This window comes from Myotis lucifugus, unplaced genomic scaffold, assembly GCF_000147115.1.
Source record: "Myotis lucifugus unplaced genomic scaffold, Myoluc2.0 scaffold_65, whole genome shotgun sequence".
Classification (NCBI taxonomy): domain Eukaryota; kingdom Metazoa; phylum Chordata; class Mammalia; order Chiroptera; family Vespertilionidae; genus Myotis; species Myotis lucifugus.
In genome coordinates, this window is record NW_005871113.1 from 4122008 (window position 1) to 4143347 (window position 21340).

The 21340-nt window shown below is 48.3% G+C and overlaps 1 protein-coding gene across 1 annotated transcript; it reads left to right on the forward strand.

Moving 5' to 3' along the window:
- The first annotated feature begins 368 nt into the window (after positions 1 to 368).
- BATF3 (basic leucine zipper ATF-like transcription factor 3) lies at positions 369 to 10072 on the forward strand. The gene is made up of 3 exons (XM_023754815.1): positions 369 to 426; positions 959 to 1074; positions 9489 to 10072. Exons 1-3 carry the CDS (start codon positions 369 to 371, stop codon positions 9672 to 9674), a joined length of 360 nt encoding a protein of 119 aa, XP_023610583.1. The 3' UTR covers positions 9675 to 10072.
- Positions 10073 to 21340: the final 11268 nt, after the last annotated feature.

Genomic DNA, 21340 nt, shown 5'->3' on the forward strand with positions numbered 1-21340 from the left:
TTATGGTTGGGTCACAACATGAGGAACTGTATTTAAAGGGCCAGAAGGTTGAGAACCACTGCTCTATCCACTGAGCCAAACCGGTTCAGGCGACTTTTGAACTCTTTAAAGATAGCATCCCCTCCCCCCCCCTTGGCATCCTCTCACAGGGTTCGGAAAGCAAATGCTGCTCTCTTCTTGTTTTCTGTAACCGATTGAAGTGTTTTTACATGGTCGGTACATTGTTCTCTGCCTGTCTGTTTCATGGTAACTCTTGGAGGATTTGATGAGGTTTGGTTAAATCTCAGATACAGCTAAGGGCTTCCGAGACACATCATCAATTTGCTTTCTGACTTGCTCTGACCTGTGAAACCGAATGCCAGTCGAGCATGGTTCACGTGAGCCTGGTGTCAGTGGTGTTTAAGACCATTTGGCGTGCTGCTAGAGGTGTGTGGGCGCAGGGAGTTGTAAGAGTAACCGTGATCTGCATAGAGTATCAAAAGCCCCTGTTTGTGTGTGGTGGTGTGAGGCCTGGCACACGGCAAGTTCCAGACTGTGGGTGCCTGCTGCCTTTTCCACTCTCAGATGAGCACCACCAACACCACAGCTCTTCCCGGCACACGCCCTGCGGGGTAGAGGTTGGCGAACGTTGGTGGAGTCCAACAGACCTGAGTTCCACTTCCCATTCACCCACTCACTAGCTGTGGTACCTGGAGCAAGTTCCTTAACCTCTCCGAGTTTCTAATTCCTCATCCTTTAAATGGCGGTCACACCACACATTTCTCAGGGTGGTCGTGGGGATTAGCAGCTACGCGCAGCCATAGCACCTGGGGAGTGTTCCCTCACGAGGGGCTACTGCTGCCCTATCGATGTAGCAACAAGCACTGCTGTGGCTGCAGGTGAGACGGCGAAGGCAGTGAGCCATGCGGAGTGAGGAGAGAGGGCAGAGAGGGGCCTCCACCTCACTCCTGACCACACGTCTTCCCCCAGAGCCCTGAGGATGATGACAGGAAGGTCCGAAGGAGAGAGAAAAACCGTGTCGCTGCTCAGAGAAGTCGGAAGAAGCAGACCCAGAAGGCTGACAAACTCCATGAGGTGAGGCTGTGGTCGGAGCAGAGCCACACTAGGGCCATGAAGACGCTCGCATGTGGTGGTGGCCCTGATGTCACGTCCTGGTCATCACCAATTTGGCCACATGCGCGTCTAATTCTGCTCTGTGCTTCCAGCCCAGTGTTCTGGTTCTTTGCTCATTGGCCTCTTCATTTCTCCCTCATCCACTGGCTGCATCTCACACCCAAGTTTCTTTCATTATAAAATAAAAAAAACCACAGACTCCCTTTTGAGCCTGATTCCCTTGTAAGCTAGTGCCCTTTTCTTTCCTTCCCTCACTTTTCTGCTTCTTAAAGAGAGACATGCTGGCTCCATGGCCTCAGTTCCCATTTATTGCCCAGTCCTCTCCCTCCCCACCCAACATTCTCTCTCTCTCTCTCTCTCTCTCTCTCTCTCTCTCTCTCTCCCTCTCACACACACACACACACACACACACACACACACACGCACACACTCTTCCTATAGAAGCTGCTCCCGCTGAGACCACTAGTCTTATCACCCTTGACCTTGCTGGACTGGACTATTTGACACCATTCATCCTCCCCTTTTAAAAAACCTTTTTCAAGGTCTTTAGCTTCTAAAAAAACAAACAAACAAACAAACAAACAAAAAAACCCACATCTCCTACTTCTCCTGACCCACTTAACCACTTTTTCTCTCAGTTTCTTTGTTAGATTTTTCTGTCTCTGTCTGTTTTCTTTTTTTTAAATATATTTTATTGATTTTTTTACAGAGAGGAAGGGAGAGGGATAGAGAGTTAGAAACATCGATGAGAGAGAAACATCGATCAGCTGCCTCTTGCACACTCCCTACTGGGGATGTGCCTGCAACCAAGGTACATGCCCTTGACTGGAATCGAACCTGGGACCTTGAGTCCGCAGGTTGACGCTCTATCCACTGAGCCAAACCGGTTAGGGCTCTGTCTGTTTTCTTAAATGCTGTTGATCAGACTCTGTCCTTGTTTCTTCTCACCCTGGAAAATTAAATCTATAAATCTGCTTTCCCATCATCAATCACTCTGGGAAAGACCTCTGTTCTAGCCATAACCACATCTCAAAGTTTCCCAATGGGACTGCAGGCTCCTCACATACAGCATGGTCATAATAGAGGGCCTGCTGATCCCGAGACAGTCTATTCTCACTGTCTTCCATTTGTACTTAATGGAGCTAACCATCTTTCCCATCACCCAGATCTGGAACCTGGGATTTATCCTAAACTCTTCCATTTTCCTCGACCCCTGTGCATAACCCCACATCATCTCACGGCTAGGACATGGGCACTGCTCTCTGTCAGGAACTGGCCTCAAAGGCATCCGAGGGTCTTTCCAAGGAGTGGGGCCCAATTCCAAGCTCTCGTCTTTGCACAGCGTTGGTGTGAACCACTACGGTTTTAGTTGAACTCTCTCCTGCCAAGCTTTCTTGCCATAGATTGTCTCAGCAATCCAGTCTGGGGGCACCGACGGCAGAGGAGACCGGGGTGTTTTGAGGGGGAATGACAATCTCTGAAAACCCTTTAACAATGAACAGAGAACCGAGTTAGGATGTATGCATTCCAGGGAGAGGAGACCCACTGATATAGCTTCACAGCGTGGCAGTAGGAAGGCTGGGCCCTGGGCTCTTCCAACTGGGGTCAGGGAAGGTCCATCACCTTTAGTTCCATCACCTTTCCTCAGAAGACCTGCAGTGCCCTTTGCCTCTTTTCTCCCTCCCCGCTTCCTCCTAAAGCTGTCCTGCTTCTGGCTTCATGTCACCGAGTAACCCCTGGGGCTCACAGTGCATGGCCCTGTGTTAGAACATGTGCCAGGTGGACAGCTCGGGTCTTTCCCCTCAAGAAGCTTCTAGTCCAAGGCAGGTACATTAATGTAAAAAACAAGAGGACACTCGGTTTTAAGTCCTGAGTGATTATGTGTATAGAGGCGAGTGAATGACTTGAACAAGAGCTTTCATAGAGAAGGTCAAGTAGATTCACCTCACACATATTTATGAAGCACTGCTGTGGGCAAGGCATTGTCATTTGGGCCACAAAGGAAGGAGTGAGGTCGTGTTCCTGTCCATGGGAAGCGCAGGAATTTCCGGGGAGTGTGTATTAGCTTCCTGTGGCTGCTGTAACAAAGTATAACAAATGTGGTGGCTGAAAACAACACAGATTTATTATCTTACAGTTTTGGAGGTCAGGTGTCTGAAATGGATCTCACAGGGCTGACATGAAGAGCGTTCCTTCTGGAGGCTCTGGATAAGAATCCGTTTCCTTGCTTTTTCCAGCTTCTAGAAGCTTCTGTGTCCCTTGGCTTGTGGTCTCTTTCCATTTTCAAAGCCAGCTGGCCAGTCGGGTCTCTCTTATGCTGCATCGCTCTGACACTTCTTCTGTAGGCACATATCCTTTTCTGATTCCTGACTCCTCCTTTCACTAAAAAAAGACCCTTGTGATTAATGGGGTCCATCTGCATAATCCAGGTTAATCTCCCCATTTTAAGGTTCTCGATTAATCACATCTGCAAAGTTCCTGTTGCCACTTAAAGTAACATAATCACAGGTTCTCAAGAGTGTATGTAAACATCTTTGGGGGCTGTTATTCTATCACAGAAAGCAGCAGCGCGAATTTACTACAGAGTTAAGACAGGTCTTTCCATTTCTGTCACTGTTTGATTCAATGACCAAATGAACCAGGTGCCTGGGAAACTTACCAGTAGGGGTGGTGCCGCACGTACTCCCACATGCTCCCTCTTAGAACCGCAGGTGGAGGGCCCGTCTGCGGGGTTCCTCGCCTGTTCCGCTGTCCACAGACAGGACTGATTCTGCCAGGTGTCCTTTCCAGAAATGGGGCTGGTCGATCTGAAAGCCGGTCCCTCCATGGAAGGACACTCTCTTCTCCCCTTCCTCTGTGGAGCTAGAAGAATGCATGAGGATTGTGCGCCTGGCGGATCCCCTCAGTGAGGCCAGTTTGGTTGAGAAACACAGCGTCCAGGAGGCCAGGACAGCGACTCCATCCGTATACAGACCCCAAAGCTGGAGGCCTTCAGTTGCCGCTAACCACACCCACGTCACTGGTCACAAGAGGGTGTGAGGGAGCCGGTGGCGGGCTCAGGAAAATGGAAATATCCAATCCTTCAGTAGAAGAGGAGGAGCGGCGTCTCTGGGCCACATGAATAATCCCTCCTCCTTCATTCCTTGCCTCCTTCCAGGGAGCACATCATAGTTTGGGGGATCTATGTTCTTTCTATATGGCCAACGTAGTGAAAAAAAAAGTAAATATAGTAAAAATCGACTATATTTTAAACATTGAAAAAAATCTTCCTATTGGGGGTAGGGCATCTGATAAAAAAAAAATGTGGTGAGTTGAGGGCGGGGCACCTAGCATACTGCTGTCAGCCATGGCAGAAAGCCCCGCAGGCCCCCTGGGGCTCCCAGGCCACAGGTAGGATGGGAAAGTGAGAGGGGACACAGTGCGTGGAGGGGCCCGCTCACTGGGAGGCGCCCGGGGCAGGAAACAGCCACCTGACAGCCGTGGCTGCTCGCTACTCCCTACGGAGATTTGAGTAAAGTCCCTGTCCCATACGCCTCTATCCCAGGCTCTGGGTAGCGCTGCTAAACATCTCAGAGTCACTCAAGATCTTTATTTGCCTTTCTTGAATACCCAGAAGGGGAATATTTAGAGCAAGACGTTTAAAATTCCCACCTTTCTCCTCTGCCCACCTCTCTCACTCACCTCCTCCAGTCCCAGCTCATCTAAGTCTCTCGGCCACCTCCCTCCCCTCCCCGTTCTCCAGAGGACTGTCCTTCTAGGCGCCCCTTCCCCCCCTTCCCCGCCTCCCCACCTTGGAGGGCAGGCCAGTGGGAGAGTGGGGAAAGGCTAAACCAGGGGAGAGTCTTCCCCTCAGGGTAGCAGTTGCTGGAAGTTGGACTGCAGTGGTGACAGCAGTTCCCAATGTGTATCTGTGGACCTCAGTGCTCTCTGTGGCTTTTTAAAGCACCCCTTCAAGGCGCTGACACCTCTCATGGGGATTTCGACCCCCATTCATCTCTGGATGTTAGGCACACGCCTGAGTCCACATTCACAAATAGGAACCCAGCGAACAGTCCAGCGCCCCAAGGCAGAGGCTGAAAGAGGCTCCTTTCAGAAGTGGGTCAGACTGGTTGGAGCCAGGCACCGAAAGGCGTAAGACTGAGAAAGAATTTTGAGTCAGAAAAGGAAGGCCGCGATGCCATCCTCAGGAGCCCCAAATGTCACAAACGGACACGTGTCTTGAGTAATACGGTTGTGGTATGTGTTGCCCCGGTTGTTCCAGATACTGCATTTTCTAAGAGAATGCTTCATGTTAGTCCCCCACTTGGTTTAGAAACATATGATGACACCAAATTTTACCGCCCTGGCTGGTGACACACGTTTCTGCCGGGAAGGGGATCCGGGTAAGGTTTGGGAATAGACTTCTTGTAAAACCCTGAGCGTACCGCCCTTCTCTGCTGGTAACCGCCATGGGGACATTTGAGTCCAGGCACTGCGAGGGAAGGTTGAATCGCTGTCGTTGCATGAGCATTGCCGTTGACCTTGAAATCGGGGGTCAGGCTCCAGTCTACATGACCTTGGGAAAGTCACCGGGCCGCTCCGAGTTTCAGTTTCTTGCTTGTGAAATGGGGTCCGTGTATGGCTGTGTCCTGATGGCCATTTCCTCCCCGTCCTGTCCTTTCTTCCCTTAGTTATCAGTTCTGGTCCCTGGTACCCACCATGTCTTTTTTACCAGTCCTGATCCTTCCCTCTGCCTCAGAGGCCTCCTGGACCCTGAATATCGCCAGACATCCCCACAGCCCCCAGTCAACCGCTCGTAGATGCCCAGACCAGGCTTGCTCAACCTTGGGGCCAGATAATTCCCTGGTGTGTGTGTGTGGGGGGGGGGAGGGGAGTAGGGCTGTCCTGTGCACTGTAGAACCTGAAGCAGCATCCCTGGCCTCTGCCCTCTCGATGCAGTAGCACCCCTCCCCCAAACTGTCTGCAGACACGCTAGGTGTCCCCTGGGGACTGACACATTGCCCCACTGAGAGTCACTGCCCTCGACAGCTTCATTTCTGAGCAGAACTGGGATTTGCAGTGACCTCACCACCTCTAATTTGTAGGTCTCTCTGCCTGGTGACCACGTCCTGGCAGATACCCAGGAAGGCAGCCCAGTATCCTCAAACCCTCCTGAGGCAAAGGACTTACTCATTTACCTCCAACACCAGTCGTTGAGCTAAACCGAGCATCTCTTTGGAAATAGCAAAGGGTCTCATGTTCTTGATTATTTTTCATGCCTGCGAAGTCCAGGGAATTTCTTCTAGGTGCGAAGGGGGCCTTACTCTTTCCCCTGTGTTCCCTTTCAGTGTTCTCTCCCCTCTGCTTCCTCCCCTTTTATTTTTTGTAGAACTGGTCTCACCTGAAGGAGATTTTTACTTCTTCTCTCTTTTTTATTCACACGGCTCGATAAAAGTCCCTCAGCATATTTGTGTAAAACTTAAATCTCAGAGGAGAAAGTCCCCTCGGAGAAGGCAGGCGAGGGGCCTGCTGGGTGCCTGTGCGGGCAGCTCTGAGCCCTTCCGCGCTGGGGTTTGGGGGAGAGCAGTGGTACCTTAAGCAGCGCGACTCCGTGTGGCTTCCAGAGACAAAGCTCAGAAGCTCACAGCGTCTCGCCACAAAATGCAGCCAATATGGAAAGTCAGTTTGGAATATTTGCCACATGAGGAGCGTTCCCTATTCTTTGGAATCCTGTTGAAAAGTTAGCTCATTGGAACCATTCTTTTCTATTCTCTGTTTACTTGGAAGTGGGGAGCATTTCCAGGTGTGTGTGTGTGTGTGTGTGTGTGTGTGCACCTCTCACCCCTCTGCTGCAGGCAGGCCTCCCGGATGCCTAGGCTCCCACCCCCATCCTCCCATCCATTGCTCACAGAGGGCTTGGTTGCTGTGTTTGTAGACTGAATTCTGACTCTAGGACTGCAGCTTGTCAGAGGCCAGAGGAGAACATGAGGAGTTGGAGGAGGGCTGAAGGCAGAACAGGGCCAATGTCCTAGTGATGCCGGACTGACCCTGGACAACCTGTGGGGAGAAGGGGTGAGGCCCGCTGCCTTGCCGAGTATCCCAGACCATCCTGAGAGCCTGCCTAGGAAAGAAAGGCAGGAGGCAGAGGACAGCAGTGGCAGTAGGGGTCAGAGCAGATCAGCCCCGCTGGGCCCCTTGTTCTTAGAGGGAGGAAGATGCCTATAGGGGAGGGAGGGAAGGAAAGGGGTAAGAGGAGACAGAGGGCTGAGGGGATCCTGAGCACTGGGGCCTGTCAGGTGGGGTACAGGAAAGGGTAGCAGAGGCCCCATGTGCTATATACATTTCTGACCTTTGGAGAGAGACCTTATTTAAGATGGAACATGATACAAGGCTGAATAAGACACACATAGTAAGAGATGTTTCCATTAGGTGCTATGATCATGGAAGCCTTCCTGGAGGTGGTGGGCTTGAACTGGGCCCACAGAGAGAAAGAGGAAGGCAGTCCAGGGGCAGAATTGAGAATTTGCATGTGCCTTAAGAGCCTGCAAGATCAGATTTTTTAAAAGTGATATTTCTTAAAAATGACCAGTAAAAGAAAAGGTGTGACAGATAATAAGGTTGAACCCCCCTGCTCAGGAAACATGGTATGCCTGGCACAACAAAGCCCAATCGTGTGAATCAATCTAGAAATGACTGTCAACAACATTTCAGCAAGACTTAACTAAGGTTGTCAGCCTTGAGAGGGCCTCTGCCATTGGCCAAGTACTGCAGAACTTATTCATGACTTGGAGGAAAGAAAGGAAGACCTGCTTGGCCTGCTTACCAAGCTCATGGACAGCTTAAGGCTTGTGGTCTCACTAAGCCAGGGGCCGACACAATCAAGATTCTGAAGGATCTGCTAGGCTGGAAGACGCTCAAGGGAACAGGGTGAAATGCAGTAGAGGTGGGTGTAAGGCCCATCCTCAAGCTCCAAAAGATCAATCGTCCTTAAAGTATAGACAAAGCAGCAGCAGATACAGACCAAGCTTGCACGTCTCTGCATGCTCAGGGGGGAGTCCCCGGAGCAGGGTGGCTGTGGTTTGGGTCTAGCCCAGTGCAGATCACCTGCACAATCTGCCCTCTGCATGCTCAGGCCATCCTTGGAATCCTGCACTGCATGTTGGGAATGATATTCTCTCAGAGCCCCTGGCAGATTGGAGCATGTGTTGGATGGCGTCCAAGAGGGCACAGGGACCAGGATTCCCACAACCCAAGGAGCCCAAAGGACCTGAGACCGTTGAGCTCAGAGAATACCTAAAGGGAAGTGGTATGGGGCTGCCTCCTAACATTTCAAGAACTGCGATGTTGAAAAAGTATTGCATTTACTCTATGTGGTTCCATAAGGTGGAACCAAGCCCAATAGGTGGGTTTGAAGGAGAGAGAGTTTTTGGATCAGTGCAACGAGGAGCTTCCTCATAGAGCAGCTCAGAGAGATGGCAGGGTCTGTCCTTTGAAAGAGAGAATGCTCAGCACAAGTTGGGCGTCTGAGCTAGAATTACACAGGGAAGGTTTCTACATCGTGTGGGTTTGAGAGAGACCTTACTTAAGAGACCTTAGCCGCTAAGGCAGCGGTTCTCAACCTGTGGGTCACGACCCCTTTGGTGGTGGAACGACCCTTTCACAGGGGTCGCCTAAGACCATCCTGCATATCAGATATTTACATTACGATTCATAACAGTAGTAACATCACAGTTATGAAGTAGCAATGAAGATAATTTTATGGTTGGGTCACAACATGAGGAACTGTATTTAAAGGGCCAGAGGTTGAGAACCACTGCACTAAGGGGTCTCTCTGATCCCCTCCAGTTCTAAGCCCCTGTAAACTCTGCTGTAGAGTAAACTTAACACATGAGTATTGGAGCAAAGCCAAAGCAAGGGGTCTTTTCGTCCATTTACTCAGCACTCAGCAAACATGTGTTATGTTCGAGGCACTGATCCAGGTGCCGGGGCTATAGCAGCAAACCCAGCAGAGACCTTTAGAAAACAGATCAGCAGTTGGGGGAGGGGGAGGCTCACAGGGGCACTAGGGAACTTTCCGGAGTGGTGGAAGCATTCTGTCTTGATCCACATAGTTATTTACATTTGTCAAAACTCACTGAATTATACACATAAGGTAGGTGTATTTTATTTTCTGTAAACTACACCTCATGGAGTTTTTTGGACAAAGGCCTGCCCTCCTGACCCTGTCCTCCTGGCGGGAGGAGACAGAGTAAGCAAATGCACCAACAGTTATGAGTGGCAGAGGGGGGACAGGTTAACGAGAATGTTTTCATGGAAAGGAGATGAGCATCACAGCGCGGGTTAGATCTGCCAGGAGGAGGGGGAAGAAATGAAGTTGCTCACTCCCTCTTCCCCAGGAATACGAGTGCCTGGAGCAAGAAAACGCAGTGCTGCGGCGGGAGATCGGGAAGCTGACGGAGGAGCTGAAGCACCTGAGCGAGGCGCTGAAGGAGCACGAGAAGATGTGCCCGCTGCTGCTGTGCCCCATGAACTTCGTGCCGGTGCTGCGGCCGGACCCGGTGGCCGGCTGCCTGCCCCGGTGAAGCCCAGCGAGGAGCCTGGTCCTTTTCATACCTGTGAGCGGGGTTCCCTCCGCATCCAGGGGACCTGTGGCTGGGCCTCCTCCACCGGTTCCTCTTCCCGGAGAGGCCGTCTTCTAGCTCCTCGGGGTGTTTTGTGGCTCATGGATCTTGGTCATCCCCCCACCACAGCCACATCCATGTGAGATGGGGAGGCACCTTGCCAGGCCTCCTCCTCGGAGCTCCGGGCCATGCCCACAGGCACCTGACTCTCAGAGCCTTGAGCGGATCCAGGACACCCAGGTTGGGAGACCACCCTCATGACTCACTTCACTTCCAGTATGGCAGCTACGAGGTTCCGCCGTTGTGCAGAATCATTTTCTCTAGAATTGGGTAATAAAGAGTGTTATTGTTTCTCTTTTTGGGCAAGTTCTTGGAATTTATTTATTAATTTGTTTGTTGTTAATTTTAGAGAGAGGGGAAGGAAGAGGGTAAGAGATAGAAACATCAGTGAGAGAACTATCGATTGGCTGCCTCCTGCACACCCCCTACTGGGGAACCAGCCCGCAACCCAAGCATGTGCCCTGATGGAGAATCCAACCAGCAACCTCTTGGTGCATGGGTTGAAGCTCAACCACTGAGCCACACTGGCTGGGCAAGTTCTTAGAATTTAGAGACGTAATATATTTTCTCTTCCTGAAGGGGTGTCCACTGTCTCCTCATGGGCCTTGCTTCTCCCTCCTGGTCATCTCCCCTGCAGCCTCATCCAAGCTGGATGGGAAGGCGACTTTGGGGGGCTGCAGAGCAAAGGCCAAAGGGACTTCCCTGTCACCCCAGGTGGGTCACAGCTAGACCCGTTTAGCTTTCCTGACCGCTGATCTGCTCTGATCCCTACTGCCACTGCTGTCCAGCTGGCTGCTCACCCACTCCACTGCTAACCCCCGCGTGTCTGCACCTGGCCCCGTGGCTCCACATAATAACTCAGGGACCAATCTCCTTCCATTTAGTTGCTCTGTACCCCCAAGGCATTCCAGCCCCCCTGGATCCCCTACTCTGCCTGGGAGACTTGGGAGGAGGGGTCCATGGAGGCGGATGGGGAGAGGCTACTTCTCAGAGGTGATAGTGGATCATTTTCTGCTCGCACTCCGTGGGCCAGACCTCAATCCCACAGCCTCACCCGGCTACAGGGCAGGTCGGGAAATGAAATTTAGCTTCATGCCCAGGGTGGAGGAACTGGATTTCATGACTTACTCGTAGTCTCTGCCATAGAAGGTGCAGCCGTTGTCCCTGCCACCCCACTGAAACGGCCCACTCCGAGTTCCCAGCAAGCTCCCTAACTTCCCAACAGCCCACGATACTGGCTTCTGCGTTTCTTCCTCTCTCTCTACCTGCTTCTCAGTATAAAGGGGCTCCTCTTCTTGGGGCCTCAGTCGCCATCTCTTCCTAGACTGATACCTCCCCTTCCGTGCCCAGAACCCAGCTCTCCTGCAGGCCACCTGTATGTGCAGCTTCCCGTCATGAGTCTCACAAGCGCATCCGCTCAACACGTTCAAAGCTGTACCCATGACCCCATCGTCTTTCCTCAAACTTGCTTCTCGGTCTGCTTTCACCTGTTTTATAAAGGGCTCCATCACTCACCTGGTCAGGTTGATGGACAGCACAGGTGCCCAGGTGCCCAGAGAGCATGGCTGCTTTCTAACTCTCCACATCATATGTGATTCCTCCAAGTTCTTAACGCCCCCGCCCCCCAGGTCCAGCCACGTTGCTCCAGTGTGCCAATGGCCTGGTCTGCTATCATGAACTTTATTCAAATTAGTTGCTGAACACTGGGGGTTGCCTCCCTAAGTTGTGCATTCATTGAGGTTGAGCTCACATTTCAGGGCAGTTAGACCTCCTTCACTTTTGATATCAAAACAGTACATTTGGAGTCAGGGAACCAAAACTAGGGTAGCCCAGGGTGTGAGTCATGGTGCTGGGGCCAAGTCCTCTCCAAGACAACTGGAGATGCGACGAGAGGTCTGAAAACCAAATGTTCCCTGAGCGTGGCTGTGAAGAATATTCTTATCAAGCTCCCATTAACATTAGGGCTGTTTCAGCTCCCCAGCTCCTATTCTGGCAAAGCAGAAAATCTGTATAAATCTGAGAGCTATTCGATTATTCCGGGAGTAGACAAGGGGAGTAGACAAGTTGGTGGGATTGGATTTGCTTGGTTCTACCCACACTGCTGCTGTGTGCCAGGCCCTGTGCATGGCGTCTGCGCTGGCTGTTTGTTGGGTGGGGGAGGGGCGGGAGGCTGAGAAAGTGTCAGCGAGGGAGGAAGCCCTTCCTTCACACCCACGCAGCCACACCACTTCCTGTCCGCAATCCCGCCCTTGCCTTGCACCAGCCCAGCCTTGAAGTCTGGGATTTCCATCACTGAATCAGGCCCCAGTTTTCACCCCAAACCTTGGCTGAGAATGATGACTCTAATGAACAGGAAAGTGAGAGGCCCAAAAGCCCCTCTCTTCTTTCCCATCAATGCTCGGGTTCCCACAGTCCCGTGGACTTACCAGGGCTGAGGGCTCTACCCTGGCAGGAGCTAGAAGAAAAGGGGCAGCTGAGAATCTCACTGACATGTCCCCCCCCTGTACCCCCCCTCCCCCCCGCGCCCCGGAGGATCTGGCAGAGTCATCCACGACACAGCAAGAAGGCTTATAATAGAAGGCCAGGGAGCAGAAGGAAAGAAGAATGGAGAGGAGAAAGGAGAGAGAGTGAAGGGAAGGAAGAAGGGAAAGAGAAGAAAGGAAAGAAGGTGATGGGGATCTTTGAGCTCAGAACCGAAACCCTCCCTGCTCCTGGGGAAGTTATGCGGAGTCCCCAGGAGGCTATGCTATTGAAAGCCCCTCCCCAGTGAGAGTGGAGGTAGCCAAGGCCAGAATCTCTGGAAACTGCTCTATGCTTAGGGTCATGGAAACATTCCTGGATCACCCACTTGGAGATTGACCACCTTGATGGAATTGTCTCCCCGTCCCCCCTCCCCCCTCCCTGCCCAACCATTTGGGACAAAGAAGATTCATGTGGTTACTTTGTCACCATGGACATCATCACCATCAGCCGGTGCCCCGGTGTGTGTGGCATGGCATGCTGGAAGAGCTTGTGTCCTAAATCCGGGGCTGTGTTCAAGGCAGACTCTGCCCCGAGCAGCGCATCTGCTCTTTTGGGTGCTCAGCATGACCTTTTCTGGTACAAGATTCTTAAGAAGATCAGAAATGTCATCACAGATCAGACAAAAGGCCACTGGCCCAGAATTCCAGCCACAACACTGAGGGAAAGTGAGGGAGAGTCCAGTGTTCGCATTCAAAGACACCGTCCTTAAATGCCAGAGGTGCCCTCGGAACTTCCCCGATTTCCCTTAATAACCCGCTACTTTATCTATTGTCTGTTAGTCGAGACTTGTCTTGCACTAGTTTAAGTTCTCAGCCACCATGGGCAGGGCGTCAGCGTTTGCTACAAATCCAGGGGGACCGGTTCATGGACAGCGCAGGTGCCAGGGCTCAGGGGCCCGGAGAGCGGGGCTGCTTTCCCGGCGTTCACCCAGCTTCCTTGCAATCTTTCCTCTAGACAGGAGGGAGGCAAAGCAAAAAGGAGCACCTTCCCAAATGTTGTAAACCCACAGAAGGCTCAGTTCGCCTGGCAGTAGTTTTTGACACTGAGAAAGTGAGAGAGTTTGAGACCCACCAGTGGAGGCCCACCAGCATCCAGAGCTTCAAGGAGGGAAAGAACCAGCGAATGCACCTCGCAGCAGTCCTTGAACTGTGGCGGGGACTTTGCTAATGATTCTTTATTTATTACAGAACTTATTAATAGTTAACTACCTATTTTAACCAATTATTTATTTATTCTGGCAATAAACCAATACCTTTACTTATAAAAATAAATACTATGTAGTTTAAAATGATAAAATAATTTATTAATCGTTTGTTGTAATTACTTACTAATTAGGTAGTGTTCAAATAATCTGCAGTGTTATACCCATTGTGTGTGTCACAGGGAACAGGACCAGCAAGGGAAGACCCCCCAACACACACACACACACACACACACACACACACACACACACACCTTAAAGGGCCACCTAATCATATAACTTCTAAAATCTCACCTGAAGACCTCAGTTTGAGCAGAAGAAATTTCATGATATTTTTCATCTGGTTGAATCAAGGAACACTCCTACCTAAATTCTAAATAACTACAAGACAGGGGTCCTGTTTTACTTACCCATTTATCTCTGGTTGCTAACCACAGCACCTACCCCAGGTGACCAGCACTAAAAGTGTCCGTTTGAATGACTGATTGAATGAATGGCTACTCCTTCCCTCGTCTTCATCTAGTTCAGTCCCTCACCCCCTTCCAACCCTCTAAACATCACTTAATATTACTCTATTTATGATGTGAATTCCTCATTGTGGTTTCCCCATTTAAGAGCATGGACCTGACCTACTTCCTTTGTTCCTGTAATTCTTCATCTGGGTCAGATTGCCTGTTGTAAATTAGGGATTCCCATAAGTCAGCAGTGACGTTGCTTCCTAAAGGCCCTGCAACAAGAGTCGGAAGTGACAATAGGCTGGTGATGATAAGGTGGAGGCATGGGGTAGAAAATGGACAGGAAACACATCGCTTCAGTCATTGTCTTCAATTTTATTAAACATTGTAAATAGAGCTATATTTTTATTTTTTTCGACAGTTGTTACTTTTTGTCTTTAATATTTGCTCAGGGTTACTTAACTTACCAGGTCAGGTGTTCACTGAGGAGTTCATACCAGTGCCCTGGTCTGGAGAGGGAAAAAGAATGAAATTGAATAGGCTGGTCTTGTAGGGGAAAAGTTCATGGGAAAAGGATGTGTTGTCTAGAGGACACCGCTCAGGTATTCCAATTACTGTCTTTCAGTGTCTTTGAGCCATTTTACAACTCTGTAAATTGTAGCTACTTGATATCAATACAAAATAATTTTTTAAATATATTTTATTGATTTTTTTACAGAGAGGAAGGGAGAGGGATAGAGAGTTAGAAACATCGATGAGAGAGAACCATCGATCAGCCGCCTCCTGCACACCTCCTACTGGGGATGTGCCTGCAACCAAGGTACATGCTCTTGACCGGAATCGAACCCAGTACCTCTCAGTCCTCAGGTCGACGCTCTATCCACTGAGCCAAACCGGTCAGGGCCATACAAAATAATTTATAGCTATAACCCTGGCTGGGTGGCTCAGTTGGTTGGACCATCGTCCCATACACCAAAAGGTTGGGGGTTGATTCCTGGTCAGGGCACATACTTAGGTTTTAGATTTGATCCTCCCGGTCCAGGCGCATACAGGAGGCAACCAATCAATGTTTTTCTCTCTTTCTCCCTTCCTCTCTCTTAAAAATCAAAAATAATAATAATAATAATGTGTAGTCATAGACCCAAAATTTATGTCTTGACCATAAAAGGTCAATTTACTCTCCACCCTCTCTTTCCCTGGAAAAAACCAGTTTGGCTCCATTTTCACATTCATTTCAACATTCCAAATCTATAAATATGCCTGTTCTTTGAATTCTGTTTTAAACTGGATATAAACACTCAGGTCTCCTATTGATCTTACCTTTAATCTTTATGATCTTATTTAACTTTTAATAAGTAAATATTTTTTAATACCTGTTAATTTCATATTTGAATAACAGCTATGATTTGGCCCTTTTTTGAAATTTCTTTTAAACCAGGTGAAATGATCCCGGTGTTGTTGGGGACCTGGAGAAAGCCAGGCCGTGTCATGGAGTGTCACTGCCAAGGAGCAGAGCCTCTGGGGCCCTTCCTCCTGCACTGCTGTCCTGGGCTGTGTTATCCTGAGTTAGGTCCTCATATCTGCTGCTCCTCCTCCTCCCTTTTCCTCCATCTCCTAAGCATCCTTTACATCACAGGCCAAATGTCACTTTCTCCAGCAGCCTCCTGTGATCCCTGACACATTGGTTTAGGTCAGCGGTTCTCAACCTGTGGGTCGCGACCCCTTTGGGGTTGAACGACCCTTTCACAGGGGTTGCCCAAGACCATCGGAAAACACATATATAATTATATGTTGTTTTTGTGATTAATCACTATGCTTTAATTATGTTGAATTTGTAACAATGAAATTGGGGGTCACCACAACATGAGGAACTGTATTAAAGGGTCGCGGCATTAGGAAGGTTGACAACCGCTGGTTTAGGTGCTCTTACTGTGTGCTTCCTTTGACTTGGTGTGTGAGTCATAGCATACACCCCATTCTATTGTTATTGCTCGTTTAAATAACTAAAACACCGATGAACGGGTCCTGAAGTGAAGGAGCCCACAGCGCCTTGTATCCACCTGTGCTGGCGTCTGACTTCAGTGGGAAAACTTGGTTGGACCCAAACGGAAACATCCCCCTTTCCTCTGTTCAGCAGACGCATCACCTTTTTCTCTGAATTGTGTATTTTCACATGCTTGGAAACCCTTACTAACACCTCTTCCACCTTTTTCTTTTTCATCTTTTCTTTCTTTGTTCCCTCCTTTATCCTTTGTATTAAATTACAGAGCCCATACAATTAATAACACATAACCGGACCTGTACTTGCAAATAAATGCTTTGAAGGCAGTGAAGTCCTTGGGGTTGTTCTCCCATGGTCTAGGATGCTTTATGGTCACGACAAAGGACAAAGGAGTAGGCATTTCCCTGAGGCCGCCCTCGGAGTGACCCTGAGGCCCGCATGCACCGATCTTCCCACTTCCAAAAGCCAAGGAGGAGGCTCACATCTCTGAGTCATCTGACCCCCGTAGGAAGCTACAAAAGTAAAAGCAGGAGAGGCATTCTGGGCCCCAGATGAGACTGAGCAAATCTGTGCACTTGCCAGACCAATTTTTCACATTAATAAGGGGAAAGATGATGATGCATTTCAGAAATATCCAGACCCCCCTTTCAAACCAGGATTTCAGAAAGCGCTTTGCGGTTCACTTCCATTTCACCCCAGGTCCCTGCAAATGTGGTTGGTGGTCACTGGAGGTTCTTTGCCTTCTAGCTTATTGGGTGAGAAAATATGGAATCCTGTGTCACTCAGAACTGAAACTGTCTAGAAACAGGATTTGATACCCTGTAGGAGACAGGAGACTTCCCTTTTGCTGTTCAAGTTTCATCTTCAGTTATCAGGAACTGAGCGGGGGGCACCAGGACTTGGAGCTGCAGCAGCTCAAGGTCTGTGAAGCTGTTGCTCTCTGGAAATGAATGTGCTCGCTTTCCTTTTGAATGTGCCTCATGGCAGTGAAAAATACATTTAAGAAAGCCCCTGGTTGACTCTGCACGTCCCAGGCTTCGCTGGAAGAAAGGAAGGCGCTCCTGGTCTAGTCCCAGATGCTGGCCAGGCCAGGGTTCTCCTCTGTCGGGCACAGCACCCTATGGCATGGGGTGGGGGCCCCTGGAGCAGTGAGCACAGCGCCCAGCCCAGTCTGTGCTTGGGCAAAAGGGGAAGCCGACTGACAGCATAGTCAAGGGATCTTACCCTGGAAGCCTGAGAAGGCCATGTGGTCCATCCAACCTACTCATTTTACAGCTGAAGCGGTCAAGGCCCCGGATGCCAGTGTTGTGCCCTCAAGACGGTTGGTGTGAGGTGTGCATCAGGCCTGTCAGGAATCCAAGCATCTCGACTTCCTGGGGTTGGCCTTTCTGCCATTTCACATCCATGTCACTGCCTCACACAGGCTGTGTTCCAGTGTGTGGTTGGCCTTGCTCTGTGTCACGAGGCCAACCCGAACATACTGGTACTCCATGCTGTGCTCCCCGATGGCTGGTTCCAATCAGCATTACCAAAGGGAGCCAGAGGAGGCTGGAGGGTGAGAGGAGGGAGAGGTCAGCCCAGTGTTTCTTGCCTGGCCCTTCCTGGTTTGCAGCCCGGGTTCTGGTAGTGGCTGCATTCCTCAGTAATTGTTGCAACCCCTGCTCCTCAGCTCATTTCCACTGGGCCCCAGTGGTACCATCCTCTCTCTCTGCCTTTTCAGGACTAGATGGTAACAGCGCCCCACTGTTGATATCCCTTGGGTGCCTCAACATTCTTGATTGGTTCCCTTAATCCTGCCGACGTCCCTGTAAATTCTCTCTGTAAAAGCTCTTCAGTAGAACCATCAGAGTGGAATCCTGGATCCTGATCAATATGGGTCAAATTTGTTCCAGCGTTCTAAACTACAGGCCAGTTGGCTAGGGGCAAACAAAGTCCATGTTAAAGAACATTCCCATCACCAATGAAACCATGAAGAGAATTGCTTTATACTTATTCAGAGGCCTAGAACGCAGCATCTATCCAACTAATGAATGCCCAGAGAATACCTTTCTCACCGGCAGGGTCTGCCCCATAGAGGCAAAAACTAAAGGGAGGACTGGAGTCCATCTCTAGCTCTCTGCCTGCTGGGTGTGCATTCAGTGGGACGGAATTCCTGAGCTCTCTGGGGGTGTGTAGACATAATTCTCCTCTCAACTTCTCTCATTCCCACACCCATATATAAACTTACACTTCTCTTTATTTCACAAATCCTGAAAAAATGAAACCATTATCTACCCAGCTTCCCCAGGTAAAAATCACAGAGGTACCTGGGGTTCTTCCACCAAGTCCAGTTGGTCCCCAAATCCATCCCTACCTTCCATCTGTTCTCACTTTTCTAATTCCATCGGCATCACTTTGTTTGGACCAGTAGTTCTCAACCAGGATCAACCGGGGAGTTGTATTTTCAAAATGCATATGCTTTAACTCTTCTTCCCCTCATTTCCTAAGGGGATATTTTAAAAATTTGACGAGGTACATCTACACGATGGAATACTATGCTGTGGTAAAAAAGAAAGAATTCTTACCATTTGCAACAGCATGGATGGAACTGGAGAGCATTATGCTAAGTGAAATAAGCCAGTCAGAGAAAGATAAATATCACATGATCTCACTCATTTATGGAATATAATGAACAATATAAACTGAGGAACAAAAACAGATCCAGAGACAGAGAAGCATCGATCAGACCGTCAAACCTCAGAGGGAAAGTAGGGGAGGGTGGGGGGAAGGGGGAGAGATCAACCAAAGGACTTGTATGCATGCATATAAGCCTAACCAATGGACACAGATAACAGGGGGGTGAGGGCATGAGTGGGGGATAGGGGGGCAATGGGGGAATAAGGACACATATGTAATACCTTAATCGATAAAGAAATTTAAAAAAATTTGACCAGGGTAGGATGTATTTTGCTACAAACTAATCTCCATATTCACTGAGTTCCATTGGTCTTGACCTTCAGTATCTCTTACTTAGAATACCTTACTCCCTGGTCTGCCTGCCTCTGGCTTCTCCACACATCATCAGAAAGATCTGCCTCCAAGTCAAATCTGATCTTTTCTTTCTCCTGGTTAAAAACCTTCAGTGGCTACAATGATAAAAGCCAACCTGCCTGGCCAAACAAGATCTTTTACCATCTGGTTCTAACCTAGCCCTCCAGCTTCATCTCTGAAAATACCGAGAGAACAAAGCAGTTGGTAGGAGGTGAGAAGATGGACACAGATGAGAGAGAGCCTTCAGGGCTTCGGCTGCCAGAGGCCAGGAGAGGAGCCTCAGATCCAGAACTCCCCTTGAAGCCCAGCATTTGTGAGGTTTCACCAAAGATTTCCATGGGACTTTATCTCCTGGACAGTTCCACATGCGATCCCATCATGTGACGAATGTAATGAGTTTTAGTTCCTTATGATGCACGAAACCTAAGTAAATCAATACCCTTCATGAATGTCTCCACCTGGTAAGTACTTAATCATCTTTCAACTCCCAGTTTAAATGGCATCTTCTGTAAGGAGCCTCCTCTGACTTACCTACTGGGAGAGATTCTTTCTTCTTCTGTGCTGTGGTAGAAGCTTGTATGTGTTTCTGTTGCAGCATTGGTCTTATTCTATTTTATTTTTATTTTTTAAAAATATTTTTTATTGATTTTTTAGAGAGAGAGGAAGGGAAAGGGAGAGAGATAGAAACATTGATGAGATGGTCGGCTGCTTTCTGCACTTAATGCACGCCCCCCGACTGGGGAATCCAGCCTGAAACCTGGGCATGTGTCCTGACGAGGAATTGAACCAGTGACCTCTTGGTTCCTGGGGCGATGCTCAACTGCTGCGCCACACCAGCCCGGCTTATTTTATTCTATTTTAGATTCATTGTATTAATTTTAAAATTTCATATAAGTTTAGAATCACCTTGTCCAAGCCTAAAAACCACTGCTCTTTTCAAATAGAATTGCATTGAATCTATAGATCAATTTAGGGAGAACTGACATTTTAATAATATTGAGTCTGCCAATGCATTCATGTGATATACCCATTTATTTATTTGAATGTGTTTTAATTTCTCTCAGCTAATATAATGTTTTACATCTATTCAGTGCTTTATAATATTCAGTGTAGAAGTCTATCACATCTTTCATTAATTTTATCCCTAAATATATTATGCTTTCTGATGTTATTGTAGGTAGGATTTATAAGATTATAATTTTCCAATTATTTGATGCTGGTATATTGTGTGTGTGTGTGTGTGTGTGTGTTTGTATGACCTTATATACTTTAACTTTGCTAAATTTATTTATCAGTTTTAGTCTGGTTGGGTTTATTTTGAATTCCTAGGGATTTTCTATGTAGACAATCACGTTGCCTGTAAATAGAGAAGGTTTTGGTTTTTCCTTTTCAAACCTTGTGCCTTTGATTTCTTTTTCTTGTTTTACACACTGGCTAAGGGCTGCAGCATAATATTTAATAGATGTGTTAAGAGCAGGCATCATTTTATTGTGTGTTCCCTATCTTAGAGGAAAGCATTCAGGTTTTTTGTGTGGTTATTTTTATGTTTTTTAAACCATTAGGTATGTTGTTAGCTGTAGAGTTTTTTCAGAATTTCCCTTTATCAAGTTGAAGACGTTCACGTCTATTCTTAATTTGTTGAGATTATTTTATCATAAAGGAATTTAAATTTTTTCATATCCCAGCACTGTAACATAAGTACTCTGAAATTTTGAAATTTTGTTCATTTTCATCATTACTTGCTTGTCTTTACATAATGACTTTGGATCTTGCTTTGTTCACTTAACATTACATCACAAAAGTTCCCATGTTGCCACATTAATTTTCATAATAACCATTGTAAGTGGCTCTATAATGCTTTGGAAATAAAAAATGTAATATATACTCATAGTAAAAAATTTCAGAAATACCAAATAGTACACACGAAAAGCTAAGTCTTTCCCCCAAACTCTGACCTTCAAGGTGCCTTGCTTAGAAGCAGTTGACAATCCAATTTCTAGGATGTAGGTCCAGAAATATTCTATGCACATAAAGACATGCATGTGAACATTATTCCCCCTCTCCTTTCAGACACAAGTATAACAATATTAGTTAGATCATTGCTTTTTTGCATAATATATCTCGGATACCATCTCAAGTTCACAAATTACTCTTTCTTTTATTAAAAAGTATTTTTTTATTGATTTGAGAGAGGAAGGAAGAGGGAGAGAGAGAGAGAAACATCAATGATGAGGGAGAATCATTGATTGGCTGCCTCCTGCACGCCCCCTACTGAGGATCAAGCCTGCAACCTGGGCATGTGCCCCAACCAGAATCGAACCGGGGACCCTTCAGTTTGCAGGCTGACACTCTATCC